This window comes from Terrapene carolina, unplaced genomic scaffold (genome assembly GCF_002925995.2).
Source record: "Terrapene carolina triunguis isolate 2854851 unplaced genomic scaffold, T_m_triunguis-2.0 Scaffold714, whole genome shotgun sequence".
Classification (NCBI taxonomy): Eukaryota; Metazoa; Chordata; order Testudines; family Emydidae; genus Terrapene; species Terrapene triunguis.
In genome coordinates this window covers 2852457-2877493 of record NW_020665065.1, presented here as the reverse complement: position 1 = coordinate 2877493, position 25037 = coordinate 2852457, and the positions used below count along the sequence as shown (strand labels likewise).

The window sequence follows — 25037 nt, the reverse complement described above, 5'->3', positions numbered from 1 at the left end:
ACCAAGAGGCACTGGCACTGAAGTGCGCCTCGCTTGTTCCTTTGGAGCGACTGCCACAGAGTCCCCATTGTTAGTTCTGAACAGTGGAGTGACGTGTTGCCTAGACAACCAGAACTCCTACACATTGCTATTTATTCTGAAAGACATTTTACCTTCTCCGCTGTTGCGAAACCCTAGGAAGAATGGGGGTCACATAAGATTCCCTCCTGCAAGGTGATGGGGCTTTGATGGGGCTTTAGACTCCTGCCCCAAATGCCCCTTCTTGAGGGGCGCCATTAGGCAACTGGGAAGTTTGCTTGGCTGGCAAAATGTCATTTAGAGTAAAGTCCCCTGACCTGACCTGACCCCACTCAAATGTACTGTAAAAAGTGAGGCTAATTGGGATGTCCACATAAACTGGGACAGGGTCAGATGCCAGCCAGCCAGCCAGCCAGCCATTATTAGCATTCCTGGTCTTTGCATTCCAGCAGTGCATGGAGTGTGCTAGGCACTGACCACCCCCAGGAAGACCTGGTCTCTGCCCTGGTGAGCTTATACTCTAAGGGCAGGGTTGAGTCTGGGAATGATGCAACGAGCCTGTGCATGTGGTCCGAGTGCTTATTTTTGCTGTGTTGGGGCTGGTTTTCGCTGTGCTCTTATGTTAATATCTGCTAAACCTCCTTGCCATTTGCAATCCTTCTCCGGGTTGCCTATGTGTTCCTGTGTCCATACTGGCACTGCTTTTTACAGGTTTACTTCTAGCACCAGCGTGCTGGTTGTGCTGGTGACTGGCATGCTGCATACTCGTACTGGGATTTTGGCATTGTTCGGGGCTAGCTAATTGCACTCTGCTACATATATTCTGGCAATGCAGCAGGGTCAGCTAACGGTATGCTTGTGTAAAGTATGTAGACTAGTAACTATGAGCCTGGAGTTAGCATTTTTGTTTTACTGCGCTGGTGTTCCTAGAAACAGAGCAACAAGGAGATATTAGGCCAGATTCTCAGCTAATGTAGCTCGACATGGCTCTGTTGATGTTCATGGAGCGGTGCTGATTTACATGAGCTGAGGACAGGGCTGGCTCCAGGCACCAGCTTCTCAAGCAGGTGCTTGGGGCGGCCGCTCTGGAGAGGGGCGGCAGGTCCAGGTATTCGGCGGCAATTCGGCGGACGGTCCCTCACTCCGCCTGGGAGTGAAGGACCTCCCGCCGAATTGCCGCCGCAGATCGCGATGGCGGCTTTTTTTGTTTTGTTTTGGCTGCTTGGGGCGGCCAAAACCCTGGAGCCGGCCCTGGCTGAGGACCTGGCCCTATTATTTCAGCTTGGTCGTGTGACAAATGAACAAAGGAAATATGAGGAGTGTAGAATATACCATATTCTTGTAGGCTGTGAACCCAAAGCCAGGGAGAATTTGGATGGGTCATTGGGAAGATCACAGCAGCTGAAGTGTGGCCACAATCAGATTATGGCTGGACTGGGCTTGGCTGTCAGCATTTAGAGGCTACTAACAAAAGCGCATCGTTCCCATCCTGTTTTCTTCTTGAGAAACAGCCAAACAGCGAGTGACTGTGTATGTGTGTTGGTCTGCATATGCCATAAGAATGTACTTCTTAAGAGAGAGATGTTGTCAAGGAAGGCAGACTGCATCTCTCATTCCTTGCAAGAAGAAATTCCAAATCATATAAAAAAGTTAGACAAAGACCGAAATGGAGTCTGACATGCCATTAGAATGACAGCAGGGCTGTGAATATTATTAAGGTGAATCTGTGTTTAAAGTTCTCATTGGGAAACTGAACTCCTGGCTTCTAACCAGCAGAGAGTTGGTGTTACCTACTGAGCCACGGACATGCAGCATATGGGAAATGGCTCTTATGCTGGAATGTAATTACTTTCACATAGCAGGTATGATAAACCGAAGCTTTGAAAATCCAGCAGGGGACCATGCTGCATGTTTGACTCCAGAGAACAAACCCTGGTACAAATCCCATAAAAATGTATGATGAACAAAATAACAGATTTGAACTTTTCTAATAACAAAACAACAACTCTGGCCAGTAGCTCCATTATGTGCCATGAGATATACTCCTATCAGAACGTGAGTTCAGCCATCTCAAAGAGTTTGCAGCTTAGTGCAGAGAACATGAGGAAAGCTGGTGAGCGTGCAGTCATGTCCTGAAATCTCTCAGAGCGTCAGGAATCAGATTACTGTATGGAAAACAAACAGAAAAAACAATAAAACTGAACTGAGTTTTGGGGAAAAGATGCCACCCCTAGAGACCTATAGATCAGGCTTCCCCTCAGCAGCAGGGGCCACGCATAGGTATGAGACAGGAATGCTATCTCCCCTGCCCATTCCGTCCTTGGCTTCTCTCCAGCAAGGGGGCATCTGGTGCCAGTTGTACTGTGGTTTTTAATCTGATTAAGGCACATGTCTACAAGGAGCTGGACAGAGCTGACTAGCTCCTTTGGCATGCTCTGCCAAACCGCCCACAGATAATAACTGCTTGGATTGCTGCTGGCTAGAGCTGGGCTTACACCAGTGACTCGGCGGGGAAAGGCTGCATCTGCCATTCCGAATCTGCAGAATGGTCCAGCCACCCAGAGGCGGGCTGGTATAATGCAGCAGCCACTGTGAAGACCCCTGGATGGTTTAGCGGCTCCCTTTGGCTTTTCTCCTCTTGCACTGAGTGATACTTCAGAGTGCTGCTATAACCACACCGCTCCGCCTGCTTTGAATCTCTACTCTGACTTCCCATTCTCCACCGCATCAGAGCCAAGCTTCTTGTCTCTCTTTAAGGCATTTTCATTATTCTGCCCATCCCTGATGGTCAGCTGTTGTAATGCCCTCCCCTCTGCTTTCCCAGTGGTCTTAGAATCCTAGAAATGTAAGGCTGAAGGGACTTTGAGAAGCTATCTAGTCCCGCCCCCTGCATGGAGGCAGGACCAAGTAAACCTAGACCATCCCTGACAAGTGTTTCTTCAGCCTGTTCTTAAAAATCTCCAGTGGCCCTCAGGGATTCCACAGCCTCCTTCCAAGCCTGTTCCAGAGCTTAACTGTCCTTTTAGTAGGATGGTGCAAGCTTTGAATGCCCATGGACAGCTCCATGCTTTCTTCCATGCTGCCCTTATGTATGGAATGCCCTCCTTATGCCAATCTGCAAAGCCACTACCCTCTCCTCTTTCACATCTCTCCTCAAGACCCATTTCTGCTATGACTCCTACAAGAAATCTGCTGGCCAGTGCTCGCCAGATGGGGAGAGAGGATTTATGTATTTAAAAACAAATCAATATGAAGAGATTTTGCAATGGCTAATGGTAATTACAGGATCTCATTTTTGTTACCTATGACAGGTACATTCATTGTACCTCATCTTAAATTCAGTTGTAAGATCGCTGGTGTAGGAACAGTGTCTTTCTACACGATCACTGCATTGCCAAGGGAATCTCACATCTTCATACATAGTGGCACGAGTGAGGTTCTTATTGGGTTCTCACAAAAACATTCCCTTTCGTTGGGGTCCTAATGGTTTGGCCCATCAGATGATGCTGTGCTGTGTCGGACATTGTTTTGTTTTCTAATTCAAGGGGAGAGTCTCTCTCAATTTTGCAGTTGCCTGAAAGGAGGATAGTAAGGCTCCAAAGAAGGAAGTGTCTAGCCTCCCTTTTTGGGGACCTAAAAGAGTAGAGGGGGCACGATCAGGTACTCGGAGGTGCAAGTACTCAGATTTGTGCTTCTGTTTCAGTTGTGGGGGCAAAGCATGAGGGCAGAGCAAAATTCACGACAATTTTTAGATGTGATTTTTCAAGGAAAAAAATCTCAAGCCGAACATTTTGCAAAACCAAACCCCATTTTCTTTGGCTGAAATAAGGAGAAAATGGAACAAAGCTGTGAAAGGAACAAGGCAGTGAAATGAGGGGAAACCAAAAAAAACCCAAAGAGAGTTCATTTGGGGAGCATTCAGTTTTTCTGTTGAATAATTGGAAAGTTTCAAGAAGACAAAAGTTTTGAATGAAAAGTTTTGACCAGCTCTGTTTGCAAGTACAATGACTTCTAAGAAAGAAGAGGAGGATGTGATTTGGAAAATATGGCCCTACATAGAGAGGTAGCTTTTTAAAGTGGTGGTGGACTGTGTTTCTGAGTGTCTGGGCCTTATTCTTATCTACCTTCATTTACTCAGGCACCACATGAGTGTAAAAGTGTTACCAGAAAAGAATGGTAGGGATTCGTCTCTGCTTTGCACTCGCATGAATGACTGCACAGGATGTCAGGCAGGAAAGGGTTAGTCCATTTATTCATGAAAGGCACCTATTAACTCCCACTGACTGCAGTCCCAGCTTTCCTTGGGTAAATGCTGTATAAAGCCAACTAAAGATTTCAGGAGTTTTAATGGTGAGAGTAATAAACTACTGGAAGTGCTTACCATGTGTGATGCTGGATTTTGCATCACTGGTCATTTTAAAATCAAGATGGGATGTTTCTCTAACAGATCTGCTCTAGGAATTATCCTGGAGAAGTTCTCTGGCCTGTGTTCTGCAGGAGGTTAGAGTAGAAGATCACAATGGTCTATGGAATCTATGAATCTATGATTTGTCCCAATGATTCTTAAGAGAAAAGGATATGGGCGTGTATCTCAGACATTGTGCTGATTATTATTTTAGCAAACTGTACTTCAGATTAGTTAAGTAAAACTTTAGGGGGGCGGGGGAGGTTAAAACTGAAAACTTTGTAGCCCGGAATAAAAGTGGAGAAGAAGCAATGCTTCAATATGAAAGAAAGTCTGAGTATTTTAAATGAGAGCAAAATAAAAAAGTGACTTATGGTGACAATTCAATGCAAGGTACAGCTATTCATTTTATGTGCAAAGACTAATTAAAATTAAAGTGCACCCCACTGCACTTTCTTTATTGCCTGTAACATACCAGACCCCTTAATAAAACCTAGAGCACAGGGTGTGCTGTAGGGATGTAAACTGGTAGTTAATGATGTAATATACAGTGTATTGCATTGCTTAGCCAAGCAGGTCAGCCTGGTAAAAGAACTCCGGAGATAGCTGCTCTGTTTGAAGCACCTGATTAATAACAATTGGGTTACACATGCAGAACAAGAGTACAGCCACTCTTAGCCTGTAGCTGATTAACAAATTTGAATTCCATGCACTTTAAGAAGAATAGAAAACCACTTAGAATATTGTCAGTTCCCCGGCCTGTTTTGTTTTAACTCTGTATACCTCTCTGATCATGCCAGATCTGATCATTCGTTATGTACGTTCAGCAGGCTGTAGTTCATCTATTTTTCTGTCCTGTCTGGTTCTGTTTCATTTCATAAAATGTTTTACAGCCCCGTGGAGGTGCAGTGTAAAAAGGAAACACAGACTCTTATTCCAGGATCACGTCATCACAGAAAGCAGAGAAGTGACCCATTAGGTCAGTTTTCCTAGATGCTGTTGACAACAGAGGTAGAAGGATATAAACAGTGATCCCATAAGGAAACTAAACTCATCATTAATATAATGTTATGTTGTTTTAAAGCTGTGTATTGGAACTGTACTTGTGTAAGTGGCACACTGTAGCTTGGTACTCCTGCTAGACTGTCTGTGGCATAGCTATTGGTATCTGTATTTTGAATGAAGTTAGGTATGTACCCAGATCTAGCATGTTGCCATGCCAATTTCATCATTGCTGACAGCACAATTCCTGAAGATCAGCAGCACTGATGTTCTGCAGAATGAGGTTTCATTTCCTGTGGGCTACTTTCCTTATGGCTTTCGTGGCCTGGATTTGGGATTGGATTTAATTAGTGTGAAATGTCAGGTCTACTTTGGGAGCTTGTGAGAATGCTGCAGGTAGGGAAAATGGATCAGTCAATTTGCCTGCGTGCGTGCGTGCGTGTGAGAGAGAGAGAGAATTTCATCTTACTGGATTCAACCCTGAAGTTTCAGAAAAAGTTAATTTGTTGTACGTTGATATATTTTCTGTCTCTGAGTTCAGAAAACTCTTGCTGCTGACCTTCTAATTTAATTATCTCATCTCCTTACATCTAATGGGCATGGACTCCAGGTAGATAAATAGGAAGGAGATGTAGGGAAAGGTTTTTTGTTTTAATTAGAAAAAATAATAATTTGATATGGAAAACCTGCATTTGAGATGCAAAAATTAAAATATGTGAATTTATAGATAAACAACATATTTAAAGGCAAGGAAGAGAATGAAAATGACTCCTGTGAAGGCACTGTTATTGAAGGCTTCTGGTGTGAATCTGTACATTGATAATTAATTAATTACACAGAAAGCCGGGGGAGACATCTTACCAGCAAGTGAAATGTTTATTCTTCATAACTACAAAGGCAGCCCCAAATTTGCAATGTGTTTCATGAAAGCAGTGTGGAGTATCCTTGAAGTCAGTTAGGCCCAGCCGCCTGTGCACACCATCGGCTGCAGGATCTGGACCTTAGAGGTAGATTTGGGTTAATGAAGTCAAATCTTTTATGCCAGGATTAGTAGTAACATGAGTCTCCTTCTCAACCTGGCCATCACTGGAAATACCTCTACTCCACTCGAGTTAGATTTAAGTTTGTAAATAAAGAGACTGAATGTTGGGAGCATGAATATCTGTTATATACTGTATCTAGCTAATATACAGTTCAGCTAAGAATGCTGAGTTCAGAAATGCAGACACGAGACATATTGCTAAGGACTTTTCATAGTAGAATCCATTCTTGAGTCATTCAAAGCATGGCAGTGTACGGGTTCTGTTTCATACCCCTACTTAAAAAATATTTAGGCCAAAATTTCAAAACTGGACGTTGATTTTGGATGCCCCAAGTTTTGGGGGTTCAACTTAAGACACCTTGAGGTCACGTCTGAAAATATTGCCCTTAATATGTAGAAAAGCAGATGGCTTATTCTTTTGAAGCTACAGAAGTCATTTTCATTATATTTCTTCTGGTCTGGTTATCAGATTTTTCTTCTCAACATGGGTAAACCTGGCATGCTACTCTAATAGATACACAAACATTGCATTCTAATCTGTTACATAAATCATTTTCTTTCTCTTTTTCTAATACAGTTCGATGTCTGTCCGCAGGTCAGGTTGCCCGGTAGGAAGCCATGCTTGGATATTAATAGCCATGTTTCAACTAGCCATGGATTTCACCATCTGTGAATCTGTAGTCCAAGGCCAAGGGTTTAGGCTCCTGCAAAGGCCTTCTCACTGGCATAGATTGTCCCATAGTCCTCTGTGGAGTTTTAAAAATGGACAGCAACTGAGGATTCCTGGCCCTTTTTGGAACCATGTTTCTTCTCATCCTGAACGATCTCATGGGCAAATACAAACATATCATTCAAAAAGGCCACACAAAGCCACAGACCAGTTAGCAGGCCTTCTTTATAAAAGCATGCAGTCCAAGCATTCCGCTACTGCAAAATCAGCCCCTTCTGTTGTAGATGGGAGCAGCAGGAGTACAGACCAGCAGACTCATTTGAAAAGGGGGAAAAGGCACCTCCGAGGAAGCAATTTTGATCACAGAGACAGCAGGCCCACCACGGTGCCTGAAGTAATTGTATGGGGCCCAACAGGGGAAGAGGACTCCATAGAAACCAGTACGTTCCCTGGGAATTATGGCACCACCACAACTTCTGCTTTACAAACCAGAACGACTACTGTGGCAACCACCACCACCACTACTTCCACCACTGTACAGTCTAAGGGGTTCACAGCATCACCTGTGCCAGGGCTTAACACACACAAGAACAACCCTGGCAGGATTAGCACAACGGAACCCTACACCAGCCACAAGAGCAATGGAAAAGAAGCCCGTCCACCTAAGATAATGGGAGACACTACAGGTATTTTCTGTCTGTTTACAGGGTTTTGTTTTAACTGTTGATCGGGCCGAGTAAGAGCAAAGAACCTATTGCCGAGGGCAGAGGTGTATCCTATATGATGGGCACCAATGAGGAGACTGTAGTGTGGGCCAATGCCACAATATAAACAAGGTGCAGTGTGTGACGAAGGCTTCATATTGTGTTTGCTTTGCCAGGCTGCAATCATCATTAAGGAGTAATAAAAGAGAACATTACAGTATAATGTCCAGGTTTCAAAACAGTGAAGCAATTTTCAGTTAGGGAAAGGTGGGTGAACAGCTTTGGATAAAATGAAAACTGATCTGAATTTTTATCTGAAATTCAGATCAAACTTTTTTTTGTGATTTGCAAAACATTTGTTTAATCTTTCTATTGTATTTCAATCTTCCTCTGCCTTCTTGGGTTCCCCAGGAATATAGCAGTATTTTGGGCCTAATCAGCAACAGGAAATCTCACTGGAAAGAACTTCACTTCTTCGGATGCAAGTGAGGTTTTTACCCACGAAAGCTTATGCCCAAATAAATCTGTTAGTCTTTAAGGTGCCACCAGTCTCATTGTTGTTTTTGTAGATACAGACTAACACAGCTACCCCCTGATACTTCACTGGAAAGACTATCCCAACAAGATTTGCAGCCTGGTTTTGCAAACTCAAGAAGCGTCCAGATTTTGGGGTGTTTGTCCAACAAAATATTTTGCTGCTCACATATTTCTTTCTAGTCCCTTTCATACAATATGTCACTAATCATCTACACACTATGGTTGCTAGGTCTGAACTGCAGACAGATTCTATATGCAACATGCAAGTCTTAACAATCCCTGAAAAGTGTAATAATAATCAGTGTATTAATGTGGCACTCTGGCACAGTACAATATGCAAACAACATAGATTGTTAGCATTTCAGCTTTGGTGACTGCAGAGAAAACAATGAGTGTGGTTTTCACTATTCTTTCCTTAATTTAGATGCAGTTTTTCATTACACAGAGGCATTCAGCAACGCCTGCTGAAGTCATTCTCATAATTGTTTTCTGCGTTACAATAGTACTTATTTCTCATGCAGACTGGACACAAAGGTTACTTTAGTGCAATTTGAGTTGGGAGAATGCTGCTAAAGAAATCACAAACCTTTGTTTTAATGAGAGCTATCGATTCCTTTCATTTCTATTCAGGACTCTTCTCATTTGTTCTTCACGAACATTTGTTGAGTGAGTTTGTGTTTGCAAGAATGTTCTCAGTTAGAGAACGTGCTGTAAGTATCCATGTTGTGATACATACGTATGGATGTCCATGATAAATGTGTGCAGGCCATCTCAGAAGCTCTTTTTGGCCTCAGGAGTAGAAACAACTTCACTTGACTTAGGTGATCAGACACACCAAGTTCTGAATACGCAAATGAAACAGTCGCATTGAGCAATCCATGTGCTGAAGCGTGTTCACTTACAACATTCCTCAAGTTATTGTGATTAATTAATGTATTGGTAAAAAATCTGCAAAAAAAAAAAAATCTACAAAAAAACCCATGTTCTTATGTTCTAATTTCTTACTAGAATCAGGGGATAAATCCTTCATTAAACTGTTCACTGTGACTAGTTTGTTCAGAGTAATTCAGGCTCACCGTCAGAGTCTCCATCTAGCCTCTGCCAGGGGCTGTGGGCTTGCAACATCTCACTGATTTAGTTGGTTTCTGATCAGACTGCAGTGTAAGTGTTAGCCTGGGATCTCAAATGCTCCCGATTCTCTTCAGCATCATGTACAGTGTATGATATTAAAAATAAAAACAACCCATCAGCGCAGAACTTTGGATTACCTAGCGCCCCTGAGGAAGCTAGTAATGGGGTCAGGCTACAGGCATGGAGCATTGATTAGTCCTTAGTACTGGGACACAGCAGCTAGCAATAGGGGGTCCTGGTCCATGACTCTTGGTGCTACCTCAGTACAAGTAAATAATTTTAAAGCAACCACCCTGGGGTTGTGTTAGAGGCAAGGTCTTCTGTCGGGTAAGAATGTTGCAGAAAATGGAGAGGAATTGGGCATTAAAAAATGAACACTAGATAAGCAAATGAGAACTCTGATCCATCATCTTTATGTAAGACATTTGCTAGGAGTGTACAGAGAGTTTGCCTATTGCCTCTATAAATCCACAAGCTTAATCAAATTCGGTGCAGCACTCATTTACTATAGTATTTAGTAATATTTAGGAAAATATACTATTTTCCACCGACACCATTTGCTGTGTGGGTATGGGTGGGAAAGCAGTTTTCATTTATTCCAAATTATATTTATTTATTACTAAAGTTATCCTGTGGGACAATATTATGTAGCTTGGCAAATTAATTCACATTACATTGACGGTGAGTAGTCCAATAAGTCAGATGCTTATCTGAGAAAGAATTATGGGGTTTCATAATGCAATCTCCATCCTGATTAATTTCTCTAATAAACCCTCTTCAGAAAAAAATGTCACTCCTAACTTCAAGAAGTTATTCATATCCGTGAAAAGGAGCCCAGCCTACACAGCAGTGGAATTGTCAGCCTCAGCTGGCTCAGTTAGAGACAGAATATCAATCACACTTTCCAGCATAAGAAATCTAATCAGTTCATATTAAGACATTTGATGGAATGTTAAGATTTACTTCCAAACCACGTGTTGTTTTCAAAGCAGATAGTATCAAGTCCTATTGTTATTAGCAATACTTACATCTGTAGCTAACTACATTTGTACACACGCATCTGAAATCATATTGGTGCCTTCCAGACATATTTGCACTGAGCAAATTCCTGTTTATTGCTGTGACTTAATTACAAATGGTATAACACTCTCAAAGTATTACAGGGTATTGTTCAGCTGCTGGGATATCAGAGGAATGAGTCAGAGGAGAGTGTTCCTCACCCTGGACAGATGACAGACTTTTTGTCTAAAATGTGACTCATCATTCATTATCCCTGTAATGTCAAGGTTCATTGACTGTGTTGCCAGTGAGTGGTCCTGTATCTGGGACACCGCTCTGTGATCTAGGCACATTACCTAGGTCAGTAGCTTGCGTCTGAGTCGTTGCCTTCTCCTCTAGTCTTTATATCAGGTAGCCAATGTTATGATATTTCAGAATTGCCCAAGGTTTACTGAGTAGTTTGAAGATAATACTGGCAGTTTGGTAAGGGTATCTGACAGATATATATCACTATTCAGGGGAACATTGCAATGTGTTTCTACTTGAGCTATCAAATGACTACTGATAATTGTCAGTGAACAAACTGGCCTTCAGCAGATTTCTCTCCTGCCCACTAGGATGACAGAGAAATGATCTCAATAGATCCAGTAGAATGTAGGATTGGGATATTGAGGGGGTGTTTTTATTTGCTTTTCTCACCATTGTACGTTTGGTTGAGTTGCTCTGTTCAGTACACTGACTTCTGCAGAGCCACTCCACAATGAATTTGCTCTCCTGGTTTGGCTCAGAAGTGCCCACAGTGATTGTAGCAAAGTCTTAAATTTGTACTGGTGATTGACCTCCAGAGGTTCAGTCTGGAAGTGTTGTCCACCATTAGACAGTAGCTGGAGCAGGCCTCTAGAAGGATTCCTGAGTTTGGTTCCTGGCTCGGACGCTGACTGGGTCTGTTAAATTGAGGAAATAACATAACCACTCAGTACTGCAGTTTACCCATCTGTAAAGGGTGGTGTCATGGGGTGCTCTACTCACCAATGGAGGGCTTCCTTCTGGCAGTTCTGGGGATTAGCTCCACCCAGTTCAGCACCCCGGTTCTCTTCCATCGTTGCCGCTCTCCTCCTGCTCATGGAGACATAGTTCAGCCATTTCGTGACTTAGCCCTTCAGCCAGGTCACTCTGTGTTTTTCCCTTCTAGGAGTCTTTCAAAGACCCTCTGCACCAGGGCTCCTACCCCCTTTCTTTCTCCCTTACCTCAGGGAGAGAGACTGCAGGCTTCTTCCCTCCTGCCTCCTACACTATCACCAGCCTCTTGGCTTGATAGGAGCCCTGCCTGTTCCCTCACAGATGAGCTTCCTACTAATTAGCGCCCTCCACACAGCCTAAATCTCCCCCATTTGCAGATTAATTGGTTGATTGGGCCCACCTGGCCTTATTCAACTCTCTCAGGGCGGGTGTAGGGAGCACACCCCGTCACAGGTGCACACTGAGACTTTCTGACTATCAGACCCCTTTCAGATCTCTCAAGTCGGGCTCCCAAAACTTGAGGCACCTAAAATCAATAGTCACTTCTATAAACGTAGGCTAGAATTCTAGTGGCTCTGCAGTTGTGTGTGAGGCATGTTTAACTGCTGTACGGTTAGGCCCTACAATATACAACACACAAGGAGACAAACATAGGCAGGTTCTAATGAAAGAAAACCCTTTGATCTTCATAGCTATTCATAGTTTGTTCTCCAGCTCAGATCAATCAAAACTCAAGGATGAGATAGCACGGACCTAGATGGAACAATGCTTTGTAATTTTTATTTTTGTACTGGAATTCGCTTACTCCTTTTCAAGGATGTTCCTCCATCTGCTTTGTCCTTGTCAGCATGACGCCTCTAACATCCTTTACCGTGTTGACGTGCTGACAGTCACAAAGTTTTGCTGCGGTCTGACTGATGTGGCTCTTGCTGGGATTTTTACCATTTGTGGGTGTCTGAACAGCTTCCTAACCTCAGTTTTGCAGTCCAGCTGTGAGAGCTGGACGCTGTTCTAATGAGAATCACAAATGAAAGGGCAAGAAGGTGCATCTCCTGAACCCTACATTCGGGGTTTAAATCCATGGTTGATAGTCACCCAGGGCTGAGTCCTTGCCAAACTGAGTATCCCTCCTCCAGCTGCTTGAGGCTACAGTCGCCAGGTTGTTCCTGCGGGCTCCGCAGGGGACAGTGATTCACAGAATGCTAGTGGATCTGCACAGATCAACAGGCCTTCATCCTGCCCGGTCTCCACGTAGCCTGTGCTGAGAGATTCAAGATCCAAGCCAGCCTCTCCCAATTCTCCCATCCTGTCCCAGTCCCCTGAAGGCTCACGCTCAGCCTGTGCTTCTAAGGCATCTGGGAATTGAAATTTGCCAGTTGACTTTTATCTTTTAGCTCTTAACTCTCATTAGGGAGTTTTCAGAATGATTTGAGTTTTCATTAATTGGCCTCTTTTACTGAATAAGTGAATACAATAAAATACTGTTGCTGGCTGAAGGACCTTTCTGACCTTAGCCTGTCCACCCTAACTTGAATAAAACCTAAACTCTGAATATCCCTTTGTTTTCTTTATCCACATTAAATATGCCGGCTGCCCCAGAGACTTTTTTTGGGGGGGGGGGCGGAGGAAGCTTTCCACTCAGCTCTTTCCCACTTCCTAGGTTAAATCCTAATAAGGACTTGCAGTTTTTTAGGTTTTTTTTTTAAACCACCACAAAAAAAATAAAAACCTCCCCCAAGATGGTTCATGATACATACACTGGGACACAAAAGGTTAAAATTCTATTGGGGGTGCAGTGGATGTAGAGAGTAAATGTTTGATGGAAACTAGTACACAGTGGGAAACTGATGAAATAAATTAGAGGATATAGGTATATACACACAGTCTGGGCCAGATCTTCCTCCAAACTCCAGTGATGGTTAAGGGGTGTGAGCTGGGATGGAGCATCCTCAGAGAAGGAAACCTAGGTAAAATAAATATTGCTCCAACATCTAATATAACCCCCCCCCCCTTTTAAAACAAATACCCTATACAGGTACTTACTGATTTCACCTGCTCAGCTTCCCACTGGGACCCCAAATTATGGCCCAGGCCCTGGTGGTTTGCTCCTACAGTGTGTGAGAAATACCGAATATTGCTGTGCTGCAGCTGCGTTAAGTCAGAAGAAACATTACAGTAGCAGTGGGGTCTCCCTGCATCCCCCGTCACTTCTGCATGGAAAGGCAGCAACCAACTATGTCTTTAAGCACTGAGTAAAGTATCCTATCTTTATAATGACATACATATGTAAGGCCATGCATTTTTCAAATTCTGCTGCTCTCTGCTATACGAGGCTGAGGCAATGGAGGTAGTTATACTTTGCCTGGAAGTACCATATGGTTAGAAATTAAGACTATGCGACTCGTCTGTACTTTTTTGTCTAGTTCAGTGAACATTACAAATCATTGTCTGGCAGTCTTGTTACATTAGTGCTACAATAAGCAGAATGGATAAGTAAAGAGACTTTTGCTCTCAAGGCTGGAACACTTCTGTTTTCCACAACAGATCCAGAAAGTAAAGATTTCTATAGTGTTTACTCCCTGAAAGATTTAACTGAAGAGAAATAAGCTTTGGTAATAGAGGAGGAGGATGTGAAAGGCCGTGGATTGTACCGCGGAGCGGCAAACAAATAATCAAACTCAGCTGGACTACAACAAAACCTCTGTTCCAATCCCACACCATTTCATATGGATTGAATGCTGTTTACCTCATGAAAATGTCTCTCTCCCTCCATTTCTGTCATGCACACGTACACACACATGAACACACAGACACGAACACGCACACATACACACGTAGATGCTCATACTCAGACATTGGAGTCAGTACAGATTTAACCACAGTAAGAGAGAAACATGTGGTTCCTGTACTTTAAGGTTGATTATGGGATGAATGGTACAGAAAGATATGACTAAACAAAGTTATTGAATATTAATATTCTCTAGAAATGCTCTGAATGTAGCAGTTGACACTACATCATCCATAGAAGCACCTGTACATGTATGCTATGTCATAGAATCATAGAAGATTAGGGTTGGAAGAGACCTCAGGAGGTCATCTAGTCTAATCCCCTGCTCAAAGCAGGACCAATCCTCAACTATCTTTCGTCTTTCCTGCTCAGTCTGTATTAACAATAAAGGCCTTGGGAACTATCTTGGTATTTCCTCGGGGAATAAGAGTTGCTACATCCCGGGACATCAGATCCATCCATCTGATCATTAATCCCCAGCGGTGCTCTGCCCCTCAGTTATATCTTTGTTAATGGGTCTGTGTCCAGTGTGATCGGCCATCATGCATTTTACTATTATTATTATTTTAAAGTAGTGCAGGTGTTTGTTGAACATTAGCAATAGCCCTGCCAGTGAACAAGATCTGCATATAGAAGGCCCTGGGGGCCAGATTTTGGCTCCCATTTGAGCCCCTCTGGAACATTTGGTGTCAAAAGGGCCATAAATTGCCTTAACAAAATGACCGAGCTTGTCCTGGCAGGGGGGGAATCCTGCATGCCTTAGCATTGACAAAAATCACCTCTCCTTCCCTCCAGGTGTGTCTGGGGCCAGAGTGCTGCTGCATCCCAAGAATGCTTGGATGGCAAAAAGGCCCCAGCGGACATAGGATAGAATAGCCCAGATGCAGTTCTAAATGACTATCAGGGACAAATCAGCCCCCAGTAGCTCTGGGAATCAAGGAAACAAAAAGGTGATGTATAGTCACGTTAGCCCACCCGACCGCCTCAGCCAGATTCAAGTATTGGGAACAATATATTGAATACATCCAGTAATCCAAAGGTAACTGGTTTCCACTTTGTTCATAAAAAGTCTTTCTATTCAATGACTGTAGTGCAGTAACAGAAAATGCCTGGAGCCCTGACATGTAGTAATGCACCTTGGTTTTAAATTAGTTTTGAGATTGTTAATTCTGATTAAATACCTAGCATATTAATAGCTCTCTATATAGCTAACAATACATCATTATTTCAAAACCCAGAGGACTGGGTGGGAACTTACTTGCGTGGGAAAATAGCAAGTGAAGAAAGAATGAAATGGCCTGGGTGAAGTGGCCGTACCCAGACCTGTTCATTTGCAGACTTTCATACTTTCAAGGGAGAATTATTCTATGGAAATTATACTTCATTTTCTTTGCGTTAGGTAGACTCGACTGATACATGCGTCGACACTAGTTGTGCAAACACTGACTCGTGCATTCAGATATACCCATTGGAGCCGTCCACTGTTGTTATAGTATTAATGTTTATTTATATTGTGGGAGTGCTTAGGGGTCCAGGCCATTGACCAACACCCCATTGAGCGGGGCACTGTACAAACAGAGAACAAAAAGATGGGCCTGTCTCAGAGAGTTTGTGAGATTGCTCATATACCCAGGTGTTTGCAGGGTCCTGGCCAGAGATTTTAATTTACTAATTTTTATTCTGGTCCAAATCTGTGAGGGTCTCACTGTGAATATAAAATCTGCACTGGTTGCTGAGTGCTGTGCTCGTTCCCTTCATACAGTGTCTCTCAGCATTTTCCAAACCAGGCGCCCCCTCCCATCCTCTGCTTCAGTACCTTCATCCTCTATCAGTAGTAATGAGGTGCGCCTCTTGTCCTCTGAATGTCATTGGTGCCATATACCGTTAACTTAGAGACCCTGCAGATTTGTGTAGGAAGGCTGGACTCCCAGGGACAGAACAGGTAAAATGCTGAATTCAATATATGGTTTGTTTTTCTTTCAAAACCAACCCTCTTAGGCAAAAATTCTCTCTTTCCCCCGCCTTACTGAATAAAGGGAAACCAGAAAACAAGATTTATCTGTGAGCCACTAGCTGCAAAGCAAGCTCTTAAGGTAAACTCGTGTGGAATAGAAAATATTCTGCTGGTAAGTAGGAAAAAGATAGAAAAGTGAGTATGTTTAATATACTAAAATATATACATGAATAGAAAGGCTAGTCGGGGATGGTGGATTTAATTGTGCAAGGCTTTTTGTTTTCCCATTGAGGCAAATAAAATCAGGTATGTTTATCTGTGTGCAACCCCAATTTGTTCTGTGTGTGGCACTCCAGGAATGTGTTCACCAGGGCATAGATTACGATTATGCTTTTCAGAAGGTACACCTCCCTTTTGCAGGGAGGGGGGCTGTCATAATCATTTTACAATAGAGCATGGAAAGAAAGAAATAATTAAAATTCCATAGCGCTGCCAGACACAAAGGTTGTAATGGGGCTTTTAACACAGGGCAGAAGTGATGGTCTATGCAAAACCTGGTGTCTTTTGCAAAATGCTGAATATCCTCTTTTCCTACTGGCTAGGCTAAAAGAAAAAGAGGGCTTTTTTTTTTTTTTGGAGTGTGGGCATGTCTGGCGCTCAGTGAGTTCTCTGAAGCTTTCTTTTTATTATGATTAGAATAAAGTAATTAAACCTGTAAGTGCTTTCTAAGGCATACGGCAGCATAGCTCTCTGTGCAGTCTGCTGCTCTGAATAGCCGTTTGAAAAGTGGTCAGTGTCTTAGTCCCGTTCTTAATGGACAGGTGTCTACATCACACATGAACACTGCAGCTGGTACTAATTAGCACCCTTGTTGAGAGTGGGGAAAGAGGTCAAGATTGACTGGGTCCGAGCATCATCCTCCACCTCGGTCCAGTCTGCCTGTGCCCGTCACTGAGGTATATGAGACATCACCCCTCGTAGGAGCTTTCTCCATCAGTGGAGGCACATGGGGGGGGGGGAGACCTTGTTTGGTACTGCCCAGAGGGCTTCAGTCTCCAGGGCTGTCAGCTGGAATCCAGAACCCCCTCCTCCATCCCAAAACCCAACTCAGTTCACTAAGAATTTAAAATGACTACATAAGAACAAAAATATTCTGCTGCCCCACTGAGAAATGACCCCCATCTTCAAAAAGCGGGTGTAGGATAGGGGGTGCTGGATGAGCAATCAGATGGCGCATGCCAAAGGCTTCAAAAGAATTAATTAAAGCTCAAATATGTTTAAAAGAAAACCCTGAGCAGTTGGAAGAGAACTGCCTCTTTGATCTGCTCTGCTAAGACATCATGATCTGCTGCCGACCTGGGAGCTCCAGTAGCAGCAGAGAGGAGTGAGAGAAATGAGGTTAGGAAAAATGTACCGGGAGACAGTAAATTTACCTCAAGAGGTGGCTGGTTTAAATTGTATTAAATTGTATTAACAGTGCAGGGGGATTTGACAATGATAGTAAGTTACTGGTGCTTGCAATTCTCTGCTCCTTGGCTGCTGTGTGAGGCACCCCGCCTAATCACAACGCCACTAATGCAGAGCAAAGGGGCACCACTCCGTTGTGCAAGGGGCAAGCGAGACTTGTAGCTCCACATCTGTTGAAATGCCCTGCCTGTCTCTGCAGTGTGTTTTCCTGAGGGCCATCTCCTCTGGTAATGGTGCTGTTTCCTCTACTGCATTCACGTACGGTGTGGCTGCACTATCGGCGATGCACAGTATGTTTGCAACCCAGAGGGGCTGGGTTGCAGTGACTCACACAAGTAGGCCAGAGTTGGGTCACCACCTCTGAGATGTTTGGGGGGGGAGAGGTTGACAGATTGGGGGAGAGGTCATAGCACCTAGCCTAGGAGGAGAAGAGTGAAGAGGTGACATTTCCTGGGGTGTGGAGTTTGAACCCTGAAGTCAGGTTGTGTGTGTGTGGGGGTGTGGGGCTGAGCTTTCAGCGGGGGGGGACGACAAATGCAATGATACACAGTAAAGGGGTAGCAGTCACGGCACAGGTGAGGTAGATCTGTGTGGCTGTCGTTTATAAGGTTGCAGCCATTGAACCTTGAACACAAGTGTTTTATCTCCATGTGGGCTTTTGTGACCTACCTGCAGGAACAAACAAGTCCTGTACCTCCCACATCACTCAGGGGGATTAGGTGTTTTCCTTCTGAAAGGGCCAAACTGATCTCTGTGGCCTCCCCCCCGCGCAAACAATAGCTACTGTTGCAACTGAATGAGCAGCTTCACTATCGCCTCGGGTCTGAATAGCCTGGAAAATCTCTGCCACTTCTGTCCCCCACTGCAGCTCCAGATGATACCAGTGGAAAGATCCAGATCCTTGTCTGATGTAAACTCAGCACAGCTTCATTCACTGCAGTGGGGATGTGCCAATTGGCAACCGCTGAGGTCTGGCCCTTCAAGTCCACAATGTAGCTCAACGAGCAGCAGTGCCTATCACTTTTAATCTTCTGACAAGCGTGTTACCCCAGGTTCTTGCATTTGCCTGTGAACAGCCCATCAATACTGCAGTGGTGAGTCCAGCAGACAGAAGAAAAGGAAAGAAAGACAAACTCTCTTAAGTGCTCACCGGGAAGTCTATTGATTTGCAGGTTTATAATGGCTGTATTCTCTGCTGATTGAAACCTCTGTCCAAGGCCTAAAATAGCTCCTTACGTGCTCAAGTTAACCGGAAATGAGCTGTGCTTTTATTACCTGGTCAGCCAGCTCATTTTCCTCCCTATTCACCTCCAGGCAGGGAAGGGCACTTTTGTTCCGATGCTAAGTGTTTGCTTGCTCTCTGGTTTGGCAGGTGCGGCCTGACCCTCCAAACCCATACTCACAGGACTATGGTTAGGTTGGCTTGGCCAGGTCCTAACCTAGACCTTGAATAGGCCAGAGCAGAAGTGCTGCCCCTTCCTTGTGGCTACAGGCCTTCATCCATTCTTCTCCTCAGTGCAGATTCCGGCCAGCCACGCTCCTCCCCATGGGGGGTCCTCCCCGCTTTTCATCTCACTGCTAAACATTGTCAGCACACCAGGCATCCTCAGCTGTTCCCCCTCCCCGCACCCCACTGCACTTTTGAACTATGACTATGCAAATGGCCATGGATTCCATGGAATTTAACTAGATGAAAGTCAATAAAGACAAGGGAAAAGCACAACACTTAGAAAGGAAAAATCAACTGCATAACTGGCTAGGCAGTGGTACTGCTGAAAAGGATCTGGGGGTTATGGTGTATCACAAACTAAAGGTGAGTCCACAATGTGACGCAGGCACAAAAAGGGCTAATTTTCGGGGGCATATTAACAAGAGTGTCATATAGAAGACCTGTGAGGTAGTTGTCCCATCTCACTCAGCACAGGTGAGACCTTAGCTGGAATACTGTGTCCAGTTCGGGGCACCACATTTTAAGAAAGATGAGGAAAATTGGAGAGAGTCCAGAGCAGTGCTACCAGAATGATAAAAGGTTTAGAAAACCTGACCTGAGAAGAAAGGTTACCAAAACTGGGAATGTTTGGTCTTGAGAAAAGAAGACTGATGGGGAACCTGAGAACACTCTTCAGTGGACATGGAGAAAAATTGATCACCATCCTCTTAGCATCCCATAACATATTTGAAGACAGGACAAGAAGTTATCATCTTAATTTGCAGCAAGGGAGATTTAGGTTAGATATTAGGAAAAACTTGCTAACTCTAAGGGTGGTTAAGCTCTGAAATAGGCTTCCAAATGTGGCTGTGGAGTCTCATCATTGGAGGTTTTTTAAGAACGGGTTAGATAAACACCTGCCAGGGATGGTCCAGGTTTACTCCCCCAGATGCTTGGGGAGTGGGCCTCAGTGGGGTGGGGATCCAGGTGCAGCTGGTTGGGGCTCAGTAGGGTGGTGATCTGGGTGTGGGTGGCTCGTCGGGGTGGTCCAGGTGCAGAGGGAGTGGGGCTCGTCAGGGGGGTTCTGGGTGTGAGGGCCCTGAGGCTCGGTGGGAGAGTCTGGGTATGAGGGGGGGTCTGGATGTACAGGGGTTGGGCAGATGGAGGAGCAGCTCCCTGTACAGTGATCCCTCCCCCTGCAGCTGAGGAGCGATGGGTGCAGGAAGCACGGTGGGGGGGGGGAGTTTTCAGAGCTTCCTACAGCCGGGGGAGAAATCTTAGGGTGGGTCTGAGCTGGCCCTGGATGCCGTGCAGGGGAAGAGGAAGTCCCGTCCTCCCCAGCCCAGTCCGGACTAGCAGCTGAGCCCGGCGCAGGGTAGGAGCCACCAGCTGAGTCTTCCCCAGTCCTGCCCCCTGCCCCACAATGATTTACCTCTCTGCCAGCTGCACCCAAAACATACTGCTGGGGATGGTCACGTTGAGTGACCGCTCTTGTGGCTTCTTTTGCTTCCCCACTAGAAAGTCATTTTTCTGCGGTGAAGCAAAGAAATCTGCGGGGGACATAAATTCTGTGCATGCGCGGTGGTGCAGAATTCCCCCAGGAGTAAAGAGTGAGAGTGTGTGTGGGTGAGAGAGAAGACTGTTATGAATTAATACGCTCGGGTTTTTTGCCTGTTTGAGCTGGCAGCAGCACATGCACTTTATGCCCATTGCCCAGTTGGAGGGGAGCTGGAGATGCTGTTGACAAGCTATCACTATTTTTTCTGAGGAAATAAAAAAAAAAAATATTTCTTTAGTTGCTGCTACTTCGCAGCTGAGTGAAACAAATCCCATCCTGGTATTATTTACAAGGAGATCTGAAAGCTGGAAGGTCCCATATATATGAGAGCTACCCAGTTTATTACATGCTCAGGCTCTTCCTAAATGAGGTTTTATGGCACTTCGTTCAGAACTGAGCGGTTAGGACGACCTCTGTGATCTTTCTGCACACGCCTCTGCCAGATTTGGGTTTACATGCCAATTAATTATCACAGCAAGGCAGCTGGAGGACCCTCCGTATAACACCAGGGAGAAAAGAGCTTTTTGTGTGTGTGAGGCACAAGAAATGCAATTGGCTTTTTTCCTCCCACTTGGAGGTTTCTCAAAACTTCTTTTTAAGACAGTCCATCACCTCCCCAGTTGATCCAGCTTTTCCTAGAGATCAAGGAATTTGGAAAGAGCTGGAACTGGAGCCAAGGCAGTGTGAAATGAATGCATTTGTGGGCTGAGCAGTTTTTGGCATGTGAAAAGCGGTCGTGTGTGTTGTGTCCACGTGTGTATGGGCCCACCCACCTGTGTGCAGGTGAGAAAGAAAACGGTAACTCGTCCATCTCATTTGAAGATGCACCTGATGAGACTTGCTGTAGCACAGGAATTTATCTGCGACAATAAGCCCCAACATCGTTGCTTTAAGGATCCAGGATCCCCTTTCTTGACAAAACTGGAGGAGCCTTTCTCCTTTCACCTTCCAATCAAGGAAACAACCAAAGGAAGCTTCAAGGAGCCTTGTTTTTGGTTTGCTGAATTCTCCTTCCTCTCCTTTTCCTTCAGTCAAGGCAAATCAAGCTGCCAGCGTAGTGCTAGCCCATGCTTTCGGTGCCTGACCGAGACATGCTGATTTACTGGTAAGGTTACTTGTCTGGCCTACACTGGGTCACCCTAGGCTCTAACTCCACCACCCAGCTAGCACAGGCAGACATCACACCTTTAATCTCTAGTCTAGTCAAGGCCTACTGCGTATCATACACTCCCAACCCTCCCACTGCAGCACCTTTGCTTATGTCCCTGCCAGCCTGGACTGGGCAGCTCTGGCACAGAAACCTATTATTCCCCCCATCCTATTCTAGGGTTCCCTCGGGCACTACTTCCTCCCCCAGCCGCAGAGGGCTTGCCTTCACTGCAACAGTTTGCTCTCACTTGCCCTCTGCTAGCTAGAACTAACAACACTCCAGCTACACGGAGTGATTCGAGTAGCAGCAGAGGAGTTGTTGAAAATCAGCTGCTGCATCCACACTTCACTCACTAGCACCAGTGGCAGTGGTGCTCGAACTTCAACCCCCACCCTGACAGCTAGCTCCAATTTAAGGCATCATTTGACTCAAGCTAGAGATTTGGGCCAGGGCAACAAGCTAACAATATTGTGAACAAAAACTGCCAGCTAACGAGTCTCTTCTGCTCCTGACCCTGTTTTGTTGTTCTTGAGCTCTTTATTAACTCAGCATTGATTGAGTCTGGATGCCAAGTGCTGGGAACAAACTGCAAGAGACACACAGTTCTGGGAAATCAACGCAAGGAGCGATCTGACAACGTGAGCCATACTTCACACAAGCCTGTGACAAGGGGGTTGTGTTGGCTAGTCCTGTGCAGTATGCCCTTACCTCCCCAAATCTCCATTATGGTGGGAGACTGAGAGATGACTGTTGACATGATGTGAGGGGAGAGGAGGTGGGGCATGGGAAATCTCTGAGTGTGTAAATCCACAGAAGGAAAAACGTGGAGACCCCTGAGCTGTCACTTTTTTTCAGCTGCCATAACACTGATGATTTTGGCATTTTCTAGCAGAATCCTGGCCTGTCAGCAAGTGCTCAGAGCAGTTTATGTAATAATTCATCTGCGAACAGAATTATGAATTTCAGGAAACCAAACCAGGCAACTGCCTCTTGAGTAGTGAATTTTCTCTTGCACAGTAAAAATGAGATTTACAAAATGTGCTCTCTGCAAAGATACTTAACATGAATACTGTGTGTGTGTATATTGTGAACACACACAGAGGAGTAATATATAATGTATAATGCATATGAACTGTGTAGAACTCAAGGAATTTGAATTGAGGATGCCATGGGAGGATGTATATTTTAGCTCATTTACTATCCTGGAAAACAAGTACGTTGTTAGTAAGTCATTGACAAAGAAATAAAGTGATGTTTACAGCAGAAATGCCTTTGACAATTTTTCCGGCATGGAGTAATTCTTTGATGTCAGTGAAGTTACGTCCGATCTGCATCAGCGTAAGTTAGAGAAAATCAGGCCTAGAAGTGTTTTTAAAAATGAATGAAGCTGATAGTGCTGGTGTTGTGGCTAAATTCTGCCAACATAACTTTATGCCAGTAGTTTCATTTGGCTGTGGGATTCTTCTTTAGTTTCCATCCTAAATGACTGCGATGGACTGTTAAACAGCTGCTGCACTTCACCCTAGAAGTGGCTGCATTTCAGTGTTGGGGGAAGTGATTCTTGCATGTAAAGTCTGTAAATTCTTAGGGATCCTTCAGGAAGAAAGGCACTCTGTACACGTTCACACATTATTTGTTATCTCAACCGGAGATACTGCTATTCACTTGAATCTGACGTGGCAGCAATAATGGGAACAGCGTGAGTTTTGGCTGTTATCTGCCTTGTGCTTAGTTTTCCTCCCAGTACTTATCTGTAAAAAAGAGCCTGTTTACAGCGTGAAAACGTGCATCCTGTTACTGCTAGTGTGAAGTGAAAGGTGCATATTTATCTCCCAGGAATGCTGTGGAGACATGCGGCCATGCAGCGAAAGGAAAGAATATATGCCATGGTACAGGATGTTGTGTTGAATGCGGCCTACTCCAAGAAAGCTCATGGAACACAATCTCATTTAAGCAGTTTCCAATTTCTGGGCTGCCTCATTATCTAGGTAGCAAAACGAACTTGATATTTGTTCATTTTTAATCTCCTGTTTTTCCCCTCAATCAAAGCCTTAGTTAGAGCCTCTTGCTGGCAAGTACTAATTAGAAACGTAGGCACGTGTTATTGATTGAGCATGGAAACCGACCATTTTTGTTCATGATAGCTACAAGGGGGTCACGACACATTCATTGATGGAACGTGTCTATGATAACGACACATGAATATGGTTTTATTTATAAGGTAAGGCCACTGAAGATCAGGAAGGGGTTCACATTCATCTTCAGAAAATGAATGTCATTGCCATGTCTTTTGTATCATCGGAGAATACAGAGACATAAAACGCCGAGCATATAATTGTTATGCCTTTTTCTTATACAGCACTTTTCATCAGTAGATCTCAAAGCACTTCACAGCCTTTCACACATTTATCCTCACAACGCCCCGTGAGGTAGGGCAGTGCTATTATCCCCATTGTACAGATGGGGAACTGAGGCACAGAGAGGCTAAGTGACTTGTCCAAGGTCACACAGGAAGCCCCTGGCAGAGCAGGGAATTGAACCTAGGTCTCCCACATCCAAGGCCCTAACCATTGGACCATCCTTCCCCTCTCAAGGAAGTGGTGAGGACTGTGGAAGCCAAAGAATGAATCTTTAGATTGGCATGTAGAGAGTGACAGAGAGCTGAGACAAGCTTAGCACAGCTCCTAGGGCCTCAGCCAGGGAGAGGTTCCTTTGGTCCCATTTTGGACCCAAAAAAGAGCTGAGGGGGGTTGCAAGGATACTGTATGGGGGGGGGTTTGCAGTACTGCTACCCTGACTTCTCCGCTGCTGCTGGTGGCGGCGCTGCCTTCAGAGCTGAGCAGCTGGAGAGCGGCAGCTGGTGGCCGGGAGCCCAGCTCTGAAGGCAGCGCCACCGCCAGTAGCAGCGCAGAAGTAAGGATGGCATGGTATGGTGTTGCCACTCTTACTTCTGCGCTGCTGCCTGCAGAGCTGGGCCCTCAGTCAGCAGCCACCACTGTCCGTCCGCCCAGCTCTGAAGGCAGCAGCGCAGAAATAACAGTGGCATGGTACGGTATTGCCACACTTACTTCTGCGCTGCTGCTGGCGCGGTGTTGCCTTTAGAGCTGGGCACCCGGCCAACAGCCGCCGCTCTCCGGGCGCCCAGCTCTACAGTCAGTGCAGA

General features: G+C 44.8%; 1 protein-coding gene across 2 annotated transcripts in view; it reads left to right on the top strand.

Moving 5' to 3' along the window:
- The window catches only part of AJAP1 (adherens junctions associated protein 1), a 107571-nt gene that overhangs the window by 38965 nt on the left and 43569 nt on the right, over positions 1-25037 (top strand). For both annotated transcript variants that reach the window (XM_024207886.3, XM_024207885.3), the window contains exon 2: positions 7045-7823. In XM_024207886.3, the coding sequence (XP_024063654.2) occupies positions 7045-7823 (779 nt within the window). The remainder of the gene's footprint in view (positions 1-7044; positions 7824-25037) is intronic.